Source organism: Chrysemys picta, chromosome 1, assembly GCF_011386835.1.
Source record: "Chrysemys picta bellii isolate R12L10 chromosome 1, ASM1138683v2, whole genome shotgun sequence".
Taxonomy (NCBI): domain Eukaryota; kingdom Metazoa; phylum Chordata; order Testudines; family Emydidae; genus Chrysemys; species Chrysemys picta.
Window position 1 is genome coordinate 111,385,362 of NC_088791.1, and position 14,050 is coordinate 111,399,411.

Genomic DNA, 14,050 nt, shown 5'->3' on the forward strand with positions numbered 1-14,050 from the left:
GGGAATTCATGGGAGGGATGCGAAGAGAAGGGTGACATGGTTGTGTACACATGTCTTCAAGTTACCACAGCTTGATGAAATACATCCTAGAATATTCAAGGAGCTGACTGAGGAGATATCTTCGCCATTAGCAATTATCTTCGCCATTAGCAATTATCTTCGAAAAGTCATGGAAGATGGGAGAGACTCCAGAGGACTGGAAAGGGCAAATATACTGCCAATCTATAAAAAGGTAAATAAGGACAACCCAGGGAATTACAGACCAGTCAACTTAACTTCAGTACCCAGAAAGATAACGGAGCAAATAATTAAGCAATCAATTTGCTAACACCTAGAAGATAATAAGGTGATAAGTAAGAGTCAGCATGGATTTGTCAAGAACAAATCATATCAAACCAACCTAGATGGAGCTATTATAAGGTGGGTGCATAACTGGTTGGAGAAGTGTTCCCAGAGAGTAGTAATTAATAGCTCACAATCAAGCTGGAAGGGCATATCGAGTGGGGGTCCCACGGGGATCAGTTCTGAGTCTGGTTCTATTCAATATCTTCATCAATGATTTAGATAATGGCACAGAGAGTACACTTATAAAGTTTGCAGATGATACCAAGCTGGGCGGAGTTGCAAGTGGTTTGGAGGTTAGGATTCAAATTCAGAATAATCTGGACAAACTGGAGAAATGGTCTGAAGTAAATAGGATGAAATTCAATAAGGACAAATGCAGAGTACTCCACTAAGGAAGGAACAGTCAGTTGCACACATACACAATGGGAAATGACTGCCTAGGAAGGAATACTGCGGAAAGGAATCTGGGGGTTGTAGTGGATCACAAGCTAAATATGAGTCAACAGTGTAACACTGTGGCAAAAAAAAAAAAAAAAGAGGCAAACATCATTCTGGGATGTATTAGCAGGAGCGTTGTAAGCAAGACATGAGAAGAAGAACAGGAGTACTTGTGGCACCTTAGAGACTAACAAATTTATTAGAGCATAAGCTTTCGTGGACTACAGCCCACTTCTTCGGAGAAGTAATTCTTTCGCTCTACTCCACTCTGATTAGGCCTCAACTGGAGTATTGTGTCCAATTTTGGGCGCCACATTTCAGGAAAGATGTGGACAAATTGGAGAAAGTCCAGAGAAGATCAACAAAAATGATTAAAGGTCTAGAAAACGTGGCCTATGAGGAAAGATTGAAAAGCATGGGTTTGTTTAGTCTGGAGAAGAGAAGACTGAGGGCGGACACAATAACAGTTTTCAAGTACATAAAAGGTTGTTACAAGGAGGAGGGACAAAAAATCTTCTCCTTAACCTCTGAGGATAGGACAAGAAGCAATGGGCTTAAATTGCAGCAAGGGAGGTTTAGGTTAGACATTTGGAGAAAACTTTCTTTCAGAGTGGTTAAGCACTGGAATAAATTGCCTAGGGAGGTTGTGGAATCTCCATCATTGGATATATTTAAGAGCAGGTTAGATAAACACCTTGGGATGGTCTAGATAATACTTAGTCCTGCCTTGAGTGCAGGGGACTGGACTAAATGATGTCTCAAGAGTCCGTTCCAGTTCTATGATTCTGTGATCAAAGCAGTGGACTAGGAAACTGATCTTCATGGCAGCATTCAGAATGGATATTGTGGGGGGGAAGTATGCAATTACATTTATCAAGGTCAGTGAGAACGATGTAGTAATTGAGACACAAGATGATGAGAGCTGGCATAAGAGTTGTAACTCGGTGGATAGAGGGGAAAGGCTGTTTCTTACATATGTTACACAGAAAGAATCTGCGAGATTTAGACATAGCGGGGATGTGAGGACCTGGAGTGAGGTCCAAGTTGAAGAAGACACTCAGGTTGCTGGCATTAGTAAAAAGGCAGGATAGTGGTGGTGTACATAGTAAATGAGAGAGGAGGTAGTGAGGAGGGGAGATTAAGATCTCTGTGTTAGCCATGTAGAGTTTGAGCTGATGGCTAGATATCCATGAGATGTCAGAAGCCAAGATTTTAATTTGGACAGAAGGAAAGAGGTCTGGATTAGAGGTAGATCTGAGTTGTCAGCATAGAGACTATAATTGTATTTGTGTTTGTGAATAAGACTACCCAAAAGTGAAGTGTAGAGGGACAAGAGCAAATCTCTGTGAAACCCCCACAGAAAGCAGGGGCAAAGGGGGAGATGAGTAGGATCCTCTGAAGGACATGCTGAAGGAGAGATTGGAGAGTTAGGAGGAGACCTAGGAGAGGACGGACTCACAGAATCCAAGGGAAGACAAGATTTCAAGAAGAAGAACATAGTCAGTGTCAATGCAGCTGACGATTCAAAGAGGATGTGGATGGAATACTGGTTCTGAGTTTGGCTAGGAAGAGGTCACTAGACACCTTGGCACGAGCAGTTTCAGTGGCGTGTTGGGTGGAAGCAGGATCAGAGAGGGTCTAGTATGGAATTGAAGAGAGAAATACCAGATAGCAATTGTAAACAGAACATTCAGTGAGCTTACAGATGAAAGGGAGATGGGGCAGCAGTTGGAGAGACAAGTGGGGTCAATGGTGGGTTTTTTAAGATTGGAGAGACTGAAGTGTGATTGTATTGTGAGGAGAAAGAGCAAGAGGAGAAAGAGAGATTAAGGGCAAAGGGATGAGGGTGGGCATTAGGGAGATCTGGAGATGGGATGTGGCAAGTGGAAGGGTTACAGGACGAAAGCAGATGAGAAACTTCTGCATCTATGACAGAGAAGGAGGAGAGATATGTGGGAAAGGCAAGCCGCGGGGAGAAGATCACATAGTTTTGTAATTTTCCTCTTGGAGGTAATCCGAGAGAGAAGTGAAGGGTTTGAGGAGTAAGTCAAAAGTGGCAAAAAGGCAGTTGGGATTGCAAGTGTGGATTCATTTAAGCTGGGGAAGTAGAGTTGTTTAGTTAGGAATATGTCAGTACTGAAAGAGGGGAGAATGGATTTCTAGTAGAGGAAGTCAGTCTGGTCAAAGGAATTCCGCCGGAGATGCTCTGCAGCACAAGAATAGGAGTGGAGGAAGCAAAAGTTGGGAGTGAGTCAGGGCTGAGAGATGGTGGCGAGAACTTACAAGTAGGAGAGAGGGGCAGAAGGGTGAAGGAAAGAGAAGCATGGAGAGAATCAACAACTAGATCAAGTGAAGATCATTCTGAGCAAATGAGAAGCCATCAAGGCTGGTGGACTGGAAGGCACAGAAGGTGGCAAGGAATGATGGGGGTTGCTGGAGGGCGATGCTAAAAGTGACCAGGTGATGGTTGGAGAGGGGGAACTCAGCAACAGAGAGTGCAGTGCTTGGTGAAAAACAACTCAAGTGAACACCTCTTTTGGTGAATGGGAGAGTTGAACCAGGGCTGCAGGTCAAATGAAGACATGAAGGTGAAGAAACGTGCAGCCAAGGGGTTGGATGGGTCGGTAACATGGAAGTTAGTGACTGAGGACATGTGGGAGATTGAGAGGAAGAGAGAGAGAGCCTGGATCTGAAAGCAAAGGAGGGTTGATAGGGAGGAGTTGGATGGACGGTAGATGACAGGGAAGAGAAGGGTTGAATGCACTGCTGTTGAAAAGAAGAAAAAGGGGAGGAGAGAGGAGTGGGAAGTGGCAGGAATGGGAGAGAAGACCAACACCCCTAGCAGGGTCATATATGACAGCTGTGTTTTATTTCCAGCAAGGTTGCAAACTGAGAGGACCTTAACTAATGCTATGTTACTTGCAGACAGTGTTAAGAGAAAACCAACCTTGTCACTCAGTGACTTTGTGTAGCACCAAGTCAACTGCCCTGTCCTATTTTACCTGACAATGTTTTGCTTCAGTATCTATTAAATGCAGTTAGGTAATGGGGAGGGATGGCAAGTAGCCATTGTTCTAAGGTGGGAAGGGGATTTCCTTTCAGCTGTTTAACCTTCTCACATTCCCTTCTTCACTTTAAAAATGTCCTCATTGTTTCCCATTCTGTGGAGGTTTATATAAATTATGAAAAAATCTCCCTCTGAAAATTGAGAGTTTTACAAGTCTGAGATTCTGTTTTTGTTTTGAAGATTGACAGATTCTTTTATGTGTTGCAACTATGATAATACGTTAATGTCAGCTTTAGATTGGATATAAGCGTGATATATGTTTGTGGTTTTTTAAATGTTAATGTTGACCATACTGATTGTAATTTGCTTTTAATTGCATGCTTTTTCTTCCCTATATTCTGCTCATCTTATTTTCTACCATTCTGCAACTCTCTGCCTGTCTGAAGCTATTAAATGAAACAGTGCATAAGGCCAACCATTTTGGCTTTAAATGGCTCAAGGTATGAGGAAACCTCATTTACGTACATCCCTCCCCCTTCTCTTTAATACTGTTGTGTTAACCCTCAGTCCTGTCTAGCCGTACTCTCTGCCATCTCATGTGCTGTGCCTCTCTGCTGTACAGTAGTGCTCACTATAGATCTTTCTAAATGCCCTGTAAGTAAAAATTATACTTATTTTGCAAGAATTATGCACTCCATTAACCTGCTCAGGAATACAGAATTCTCAGACTTGGTGCCTAGACAGTGGTCCCAAACCAACTGCAGTGAGCCACCACAGCCTTACATACACCAGAACAATTGGGTGTAAATCAGACTTTTGATTCCATCACGGCCACTCCTGCTTAGATTAGAAAACTCAAATTTGACAGCAGACTGACTGAGTGGGAAACAGAAAGAGACTGAATGATGGTTTCACCATTCTGAGTAATAGGATAATTCAGAAGTTTGAGGTCCTGATAATGGATCAGAGTAATGCAGGAAGATTACAAGACAGATCTGATCTTTTTCAATATGCCGGAATCAGGAGTTTTGCTAATCTCACAAACCTGGACAAAAGAGATTACATACCTTCCCTCCAATGAGAGAGGAAAGATGGTCCAATTATTAGGGCACTAGTTTGGAACAGGTGGAGGGTCCGTGCTGCAGTTCCTCACAGCTGCCCGCCTGGCTCTTACCGTCAGAGCCCTGTGCGGATACAAAATTTATATCCACATCCAAGTGGCTATCCGCAAAAATGGTCCACGGATATAAAGTGGATACCCATGGATTTGCAGGGCTCTATGGATAAAGTCCTGCAGGATGGAGCCAGGGTGGATTGGATTTAAATCAATTTGATTTAAATCATGTTTTAAATCACTAGTCACAAAGACTCTATTTAATTATGGATTTCTACAAAAGTACATTCTTGTTGGTTGTTAGAACCTTAATACATATTCTTCACAACTGGGAGATAGAAATAGGTTTCATTTTTAGAATGTACACACTATATATTTTTAAGTGATTTATTTTGAAAACTTTTCAGATTAGTTTTACAGCTATATCAGAAAATGAATGATTGGTTACTTCATTTACCAAAGGTAATTGAAGCAGATAGTTCACCACCTCCCAATGACTTTATAAATATCTCCAGTTCAACAGGTTAATCATTCATATTTGGAGGATTTTCTCACCAGACATTTAAATTGTTTTATTTAACTAAAACAACAACGTTATGTATTCTGGATTTTTTCTTCAACAGCAAACATATAATATTTTAACAAAACAAGCATGTGAATTTTTGAAATTAGTTAAATGTTCAAGTTTTTTAAAATCAGGTTTGTTTTTGTTAAAATTGTTTTTAACTAAAATAGTTAAATGAAATATTAAAAAAAAAAATTAATCAACTGTGTTAGCCAGGTCAACATGGGAAACTTAAAATGCAGCTAACTCAGTCATCTTCGCCTTCATTTTCCTGTTTGTTCATAATCTAGAAAAGAAAAACAAGCTTTCCTGCTTTTTCAGGATATTTCAGGTCCCAAATGATTTCTCAAATTGGAATGAATTATTCCAAAGGAAGAAAATATTCTTTCTACGTCGGCAGAAGAAGCTACTGCTGTTAAAAGTGAGATTATCACTTCAACAGTCTCTGAATCCAAGTGCTTAAATGACTTCAGTTCACTGGTGTGACTTTCTTTAAAACATCATCAGCAAACATCTATTTCTTGAATGGTTCATCCTTAGTTCTGAAGTTTATTATAGTTTGCATTATGGATGTCCATGTCATAGCCAACTCCTCTTCTTCAGCAGTTAAGGATTGACCCTGATACCGAGTATTGAGAATATTTGCAAGAAAGTGAGCTGGAGATAGTGCTTGTCCCATTTGTTTTTTTAATGTTTGTAATTTAACTCTGTCATTGCATATTTCTCTTTTTAAGATCTCATTCAGTTCCTTCCAAATTTCAACAGCGTCAGCAATAAAACAGCTATTTCCCTGCATTTGGTTCAAGGCTACAGAAATAGGTTTCAGGTACTCCGCATGTGTTCAACATTTCTCTTAAGCCCAATGTTGAGAACTTTGGCTGTGACAGTGCCATCTATTTTTTTCATGATTTTGTTCACAAACTGTCATCAGATTAAGCCAGTTCTTGATATAGTGCTCAAAACAGTCCATTACTGAGTTCCATCGCACGTCTTGTGGGAGAGTCAGCTTGGTTCCTCCCACTTTTTTCAGAGTAGCTGCTGCAAAGTGGTGGTTGTAGAAGTATTTTGCAATTTCAACAACATTTGCCTTTATTTCTGGAACACTGAAGTCTTTGGCTAGGAGATGCATCAAATGAGCACTGCATCCGTATGTTATTAGCTTGGGACTCTCTTCTAAATTTCTTCTCATCTTGGATATGTTTGCAGCATTGTCTGTGACCAAGCTGTGTACTAGACATTTGAATTTTTTTTCACAGTTTGTTATAGATTTTACTGCTACTTCTTGTAAGTATTCTACTTTGTGTGCATTTCCTGATGTATCAATTGTTTCTGTAAGGAAGACATTCCCTTCTTCTGTTGTCACATAAGCACATACAACAGGATCATTGTGGACATTGCTTCACCCATCCAGACTGAGGGGGGAGGGATAGCTCAGGGGTTTGAGCATTGGCCTGCTAAACCCAGGGTTGAGAGTTCAATCCTTGAGGGGGCCATTTAGGGATCTGGGGCAAAAATCTGTCTGGGGATTGGTCCTGCTTTGAGCAGGGGGTTGGACTAGATGACCTCCTGAGGTCCCTTCCAACCCTGATATTCTATGATTCTAATAATTTCACCCTCTAGACCTTTTGCACACTGCTCAATTTCTCTTTCATACACTTTATCCAACAATTTGCCTGTGACATCTGCTCTGTTGGGTGAACTGGTCTTAATGACTGAATCATGTTAATGAAGTGTGGGTTCTCAATCATATGGAAAGGAGAGTTTGTTGAAAAAATCGCCCTGTTTGTTTATGCATCAATTACCTCTTTTTGTAATCTGCTGGTTCTTATCACAAACTTATCAGTGGTTGTTTCTGGATGATGGAAGATTATTTTTTCTTTTTGCTACAGGTGATATACTGTGGCTATGTGACCTACATGATGTGACTGAAACACTATCATTGGCAACTAACTCTGAAACTATAGAAAATTATGGTGATCTGAAGGTGGATGGTGTTCATCCTCAACATACAGGATTCTGGATTCTCCTAAACAAAATAAGTCAATGCAGTTATTTAATTATTACCACCATACTGCTCATAAGTATTACTCATTGCATTCACTGACACTCAGTACTACTTTAAAGGTGAAATTGTAAAAGAAATATCTGCCTATTTCAGCTATTTATTTTTTATCACAACTGCATCTAAAATGATAGCACCATAGAGTAACAACTATATTTTTTGCTCAAACATAAGAATTCAAGAATAGTCCAGAAGGAAGACAGGCAGTCCTTAAGAAAGAAGTATGGGGGGAAAAAAAAAAAAGTTTACCAACCTGAAGATCCTGCGTGTTCAGACATGTTCCTTTCATCATCTTCAACGCAGCTTTCTCCTGAGAAGGAACACTTCTCATGATGTTGTTTCATTGGGCAACCAGGCCTTGCATTTCTTTGTTGCACTGTTTGCATTTTGCACACATGCCTGTTTTACCCACAGGGAGAGGGAACTTCATTAAAATATTCCCAAACTGGGTCTCTTTTACGGCCTGCTGCCATTATGGGTTTTCCCTTCTAGTGAGAAAATGGTATGTAGATCTCAAATCTATGACGGCTACACTCAGAAAGACCTCAAGACTTCTGTAATATGCTGCTCAAACAGTTTCACTTGTGTTTCTACTGCCTTTCCCTCCCTTCTCACATTCATCTCCAGACGACTTCTCCATTTCCAAATTTATTCCGCCCCCAACTATCTTCTATTCGTTGAACTTTTTGGAACTTTGCACTTTTAGAGAGAGGTAAGGGATTGACTCTGTGTACACAAATTTTCAGAGGGACAATAGGGTTGAGGTCTGTTATTTCTCACCTCTATATATTTATTTCTTTATTTAAAAATATTTTTGCTGTTAACAAGCATGTTATCTCTGGAGACACAAATCCACAGTTTGAGAACTGCAAAACTAAGCATCTCTGATGGTATCTTCTAGATTGAGCACTGAGTCTCATTGGGTAGATAGAAAGATTAATCTAAATAATCTATATAGAAGCCCCTGGAACCCCATAAGATTGAGTCCCTAATCCATGAGCTATTTACAAAACTTTTCTTAAACGTTACATGAATATATTGTCTTATATGATAGAATTAGAATGTGTAATCTCTATTCCATGGTGATACCTTTGAGCTATAGTTTTAATTAAGATACAATATCTTAGATAGGTTTTTTCCCCTCAAAAAGCATTTTATCAAAAAAAATGACTTTTTTTTATTTTTTATTTTTTTAAATCATTGATTTTTATCCACCCTGGATAGAGCAGAGGTCTGAATTTAAGAAAATAGAAAGCCTTAGTTATCCGTTTTGAGAGACTGTATTCAGCTCACTGAAGTCCCAGTTCAGACATATGTTTAGGAGATCCTTTCCAGCCTGACCTAAGGTCAGATGGCCTAAGGTCTTCTGAGTCCTGCAAGTGAACCACAGCCATCTGTAATTCTGTCCTTCCATTGGGAGATAGGTAGTCATTTTCCTGATAAGCTGTAGACTGATAACCACTGCTTATTGGGTTCTGCTGGGGGTAGACTTCATTTCACATTAATCCATCCCCTTTTCCTTCAGACCCAAAGAAATGATAGAAGATCATGAGGACAGTCCATTAGCAGGAAATTCAAGCAGTAAGACTAGTTCCAAGAGATTACAGGGATGTTCTCCCTTCTATTGACAGTATCTAAGAATTTAGGAGAAATATAACATTGATTTTGGAGCTCAGATAGTTAATTAATTTGTACAATCAAAATTATTAAAAAATGAAGACTGTCAGAATTATCTTAGCCTCAGTAGAATCTGGGTATTCTTTAGCATTTACAGATTTAAAAGATGCATACCTGTGCATCAGAGCTGCTCTGGGTTGCTCTAGGAAAAGAAAGATGTCATATGCATCTCTTGTTTGGTCTTTGGTCCTTTGCAGTACTGTTCTAAAGTGTCCCGATCATGCTGATGGTGGCTGTCTGGCACTAGAAGATCCATATTCTACTTTACTTGGACAATTGGCAGGTTCAGATTTCTTCAGCTCTATAGGTCACTTTGGCAGTGAAATCTATGGTAACACTCCTGATGGATGAGAGCTTTTTCATTTGTCAAGAAAAGACTGACTTTATTCTGACCCAATTGCACATCCACATAGAGGGCTGTCTTCAAGAGTTTCAGTATGGGTCCATCTGTCACAGCAACATCTTACCAAGAGATTCTCACTGGCCAAGAATATCAGCCCCATTATCCCAGGATTCAAGAAATTCTACAACTCTTGGGCATTAAGTTCTCTCTAATAAAGCTGGTTCCCTAAATTTACTGTCCTCACTGACCACTTATGCTGGCCTTTCTAGAGCAATGGAACCAAAAGAGCAGTGGCCTCTTAGATAAGATTCACCTGAAGAAGAGTTTTTTCTACCTGTCCTGCTTAAAATATCCTTAGCTGCATAGGCAAAGAATGCCATGGTAGATCCCTTCCCACCTTCATGTTATAAGGGCTGATATATTTGGCCTCTATAGTTCATAACCTTATTGTTATAAGTATAAAACTGGTTGGTAGGGAAATTTTTACTGAAGCTTTGGTGGCTGAATGACTCTAAAAAGGAGTATCAAAAATATAACTGGAGGGAGACTCCAGCTACCTCTTTGGGGAGGGAGAAAATGTATAACATACTAGTCTCAGGCCAAAGGAAGCCATCTAATTTACAGTTAATATAAGAACTAGAAGGTTTTGGGGGGACTGCCCCACCTATCGTTGGTCAGGAAAACAATGCTGGAACCCCACAAACAATAAGTTTGCTTAAATGTGGTTATTGCTAGCATGGCTTCAACAATAGTGTGTATAGAGCCATAATTAAAGGCAGCATATGCTGTGCATCTTCAAATACTGAAGTGTGGAGATAACTGACTCAACACAGTATTGTAGCATATCACTAAACAAAAAGCACCCCAAAAAGTGGAGTGTTACAATCATTGTGATAATACAGTTGGGGGCATTTTTCAGAATAATTAGTGAATTGGTGGTAAATTGGGTGCCCAAAAGACACATGCAGTAGCAAAATTTTCCAGAATATGCAGCAAAGTTGCTCAATGTAAAATGAATTACTTTGCCTACAGATTTTCAGTTTCCCATTGCTACATTTGCAGTTTCAGATGCAATCACATATGCAACTTGGGTGCACTTTTATTAAAAGTTGGCCTCAGGAGAGTGCTTTTGAAGTTTCACCCCCAAAAATTGGACAAGAGAACATATACATAGTTTAAACAACACAAATATATCTTTGCATGAGAAAAGAATTTTCTAGTCTGAGACTGACTGCGTTAGCTGTGTCCACAAACACCACAGCAGCTGCTAACAAGCTAAGAGTTTCCCATCTCCTTCAAGTGATTATCCATGTGCCCATTACACTTATGGTGCGAGTGTGTCCCATACGCTTGAATTCAGAGTCTTTTGACCAGGAGTTTCCATTGTGCTCTGAGTCCTCATGCCCCACACCAAAGTCATAAAGAGGCATAGGGACCCAACCGTCTCATACCTGTAGTGAAGCTTGTCTTCAAATCTACCTCGTGAGAATGTCACTGAGACCACCTTAGGACCCTGGATCACACGACCTGCCTGTATACAGTCTTTCTGCAGCTAAGAGTTTTGGACCATATGAATCTATCATTATGATGACCCATCACCTTACTAGTCATGCCAGTTCTGGTCTCTCAGAACATCATCCGGATTCTGCATCCCGATCTAGCAACCCTGTACATGACAGCTTGGATGCCGCCTGGTTAACATTTACAGAAATAAGTTTGGTGAATTTCAGGACATCTTGCTCCAAAGCAGGAAATCCTCGACCAGACTGACATAGAGAGCCAAATGGAAGCGATTTTCTCTCTGGGCAGTGCAGCATCAGCTTTTACCAGTAGCAGCCCTGGTTCTAGCTATACTGAACTAATTACTTTCCCTGAAGCAATCAGCCCTCTCTTCTAGTTTTATATGAGCGTTCTTGGCAGCGATATTTGAGAATTATCTTTTTGTTTAAATACAGTTTACTTGCACCCTACAGTGGGAAGGTTCCTCAAGGGGCTCTCCCATGTTTGTCTCATGGTTCAGGAACCCCCTTCTTTCTGAGACTTTGGTGTCGACTAGACTGATGGACCCCACTTTGAGCCATTGGTAACCTGTTCTATTTACCACCTGTCAATGAAAACAGCCTTTTTGGTGGCCATCACATCAGCTAGGAGGATAGAAGAGATTTAGGCCCTCAGGGTGGGCCCCCCCATACATGGTCTTTGGCAGAATCTCCCTCTCTGGCCTCACGTAAAGTTTCTGTCTAATATGGTTTCAGACTTCCACATCAATCGGTTTAGGCACCTTCTGGTTTTCTTCCCGAAGCCACACTTCACCCTGAGCAAAATGAAACTTCACATGTTAGATGTTGTGAGAGCATTGTCTGTTTTAGATGATGACACCAAGTCATTTAGATTGTCTGTTTTAGATGACACCAAGTCATTCAGTGTACACCTAGACTCTTCATGGCATGTGCTGAAAAGGCTAAGGCACAACCTGTGTTGTCACAAAGACTACCCAAGTGAGTCTCGGACTGTGTCAGGGCTTGCATAGTGTTGGTTGAGAGATATCCCTGGACAGGTTAGAGCTCATTCCACTAGGCTCAGGTGACGTCTGCTACCAGCTTGGATAACGTCCCCATATGTAGAGCAGCAATTTGAAGTTTGATCCAAACTTTAATTATTCATTATCCCCTGGTGCAGGTTTCCAGGTCAGATGTTAGATTTGGAAGGGCAGTTCTACGATCACTCTTCAAGTAGGCTCACCTGCCTCTTAGCACGGGGGTAACTGCTTGTTAGTCACAAAGAAGGGACTCTGTATGGACAATCACTTGAAGAAATACTGGTTAAGTACTTTATGGAAATTGTGGTTCTTTGAAATGAGTTGTCCAAGTAGTTTCCACTAACTGCCCTCTATCCCTGCTGATCAGAGTCCTGCTCCCATGGGATTCTAACTGGCAAAGGAACGTACTGTGGATTGCGGCCCGCCCCACCCTTTATGATTTCAGTTGTGGGGAACAAGAGGGCACTCAGAGTGCAGTCATGGCCCTGATGGACACTGCAGTTCCAAAGAATCTGGTCTCAGGCACAGGTGCACAAGAGTGGAATCTGTGGAAAATACGTCTCAAAGAAACACAAGTTGCTGTAGGGTAAATAACCATTCTTTCCTCAACAACTAGTGAGCATAATCTTTCATAATCTCCAATGAAAAGTAAAGAATTAAATTCCAAATTGAAGAGAGAGTATCAATAGCCATGTTGTAAAGGGGCAAATATAGGATGGAACAGAATCCTCCCTATATTTTTAAGAAACCCAGAACTGTCAAAGGTAGGACTCAAGACGTTCCTGCCTAGATAAACTACAGCAATGGACCCCAAATCCAGAAGGCTTCCCCTTACTGGAGTCAAGGGGAGGAAAATGAGCTTTAGGAAGAAACTAAAATGTATCCTTTAGGCATGATACACAGGACCTTTTTTTCCAGTGCAAATAAGAACATAGAACTGAGAGAAGATTTCTTCTTCGAGTGATTGCTCCTGTGTATTCCACAGTAGGTGTGCGTGCTCGCCACGTGCACCGGTGCCGAAAGTTTTTCCATTAGCAGTTTCCGTAGCCGGGGAGCCCCGTGGTGACCCTTGGAGTGGCGCCTGTATATCACGCTATAAGGGGAGCCACGGGCTCCCCCCCACCCTCAATTCCTTCTTGCCGCCAGTGAAGGTAGTCGGAACTTAGTGCTCCAGCTTCGCTGCAGCCCTTCTTCTCTAGCGGTACCATTCGTCAGATTGTTCTCAGTGTTAGCTTGGGCTTCGGGCATGCCCCGCGCCCCAGGCTTCAAGTCATGTGACTCCTGTCGCCGCTCTATGCCCAGGAGCGACCCCCACGCTGTGTGTCTTTGCTGCCTGGGTGAGACTCAAATTAGCGACTGGTGCAAGATGTGTAGGTCGTTCAAACCAAGAACTAAAAAGGAGAGAGACTTCAGACTTCGAGCTCTCCTGATGGAGTCGGCGCTGGCTACGACACCGGTGCGCAGATCGGACTCGACACCGGCCGCCGCGTCGTCGGTACATAGCGAGGCCCCTTCGACCAGTCAGCGCCACTCTCCCGCCAAGAAGCAAGGGAAGAGCTCAGCCTTGCAGCGCCACCACGATAAGGACAAGGGGAAGGCTGGTCCCGCGCTGGGCAGCCCTCGATCCCCCACGGGCTCTAAGGCTCTGACTCGTGTGGAGCGGAGCAGCCCGGTAGTGTCGACCCAGGCATCCCCACTGGTACGGATGCCGTCGACGCTGGAGGCGGTGCAGGCGGCGAAAGACATTATGTCCCTGCCCGTCCCGAGCTCGCAATCGGGCACGGGCCCTAGGTCGCGAGGCGTGCCCACCAGACCTCTCTGAGCAGCCGTAGTTCCCGCTCCTAAGATTGCTCCCCACACCACTCGGCGCACAGCGGCCGCTCCTCCGACAGCTCCCGGCCACCCTCGATGCTGGCCAGACCAGCAGGGCCGCTGTCGGGACGGGAGTCGCGGGGATCCT

At 42.2% G+C, this 14,050-nt stretch overlaps 1 protein-coding gene across 42 annotated transcripts in view; it reads left to right on the top strand.

Moving 5' to 3' along the window:
* The window catches only part of ERC1 (ELKS/RAB6-interacting/CAST family member 1), a 525,728-nt gene that overhangs the window by 287,698 nt on the left and 223,980 nt on the right, over window positions 1-14,050 (top strand). For 23 of the 42 annotated variants that reach the window (XR_010598149.1, XR_010598151.1, XM_065582406.1 and 20 more), the window contains one exon: window positions 4,237-4,290. The exons of the other annotated variants lie outside the window; for them this stretch is intronic. Coding sequence is in view for 21 of the 23 variants with exons in the window: in XM_065582406.1 (XP_065438478.1) it covers window positions 4,237-4,290 (54 nt within the window). In the remaining 2 variants the exon portion in view is untranslated. The remainder of the gene's footprint in view (window positions 1-4,236; window positions 4,291-14,050) is intronic. 42 annotated transcript variants of the gene reach the window in all.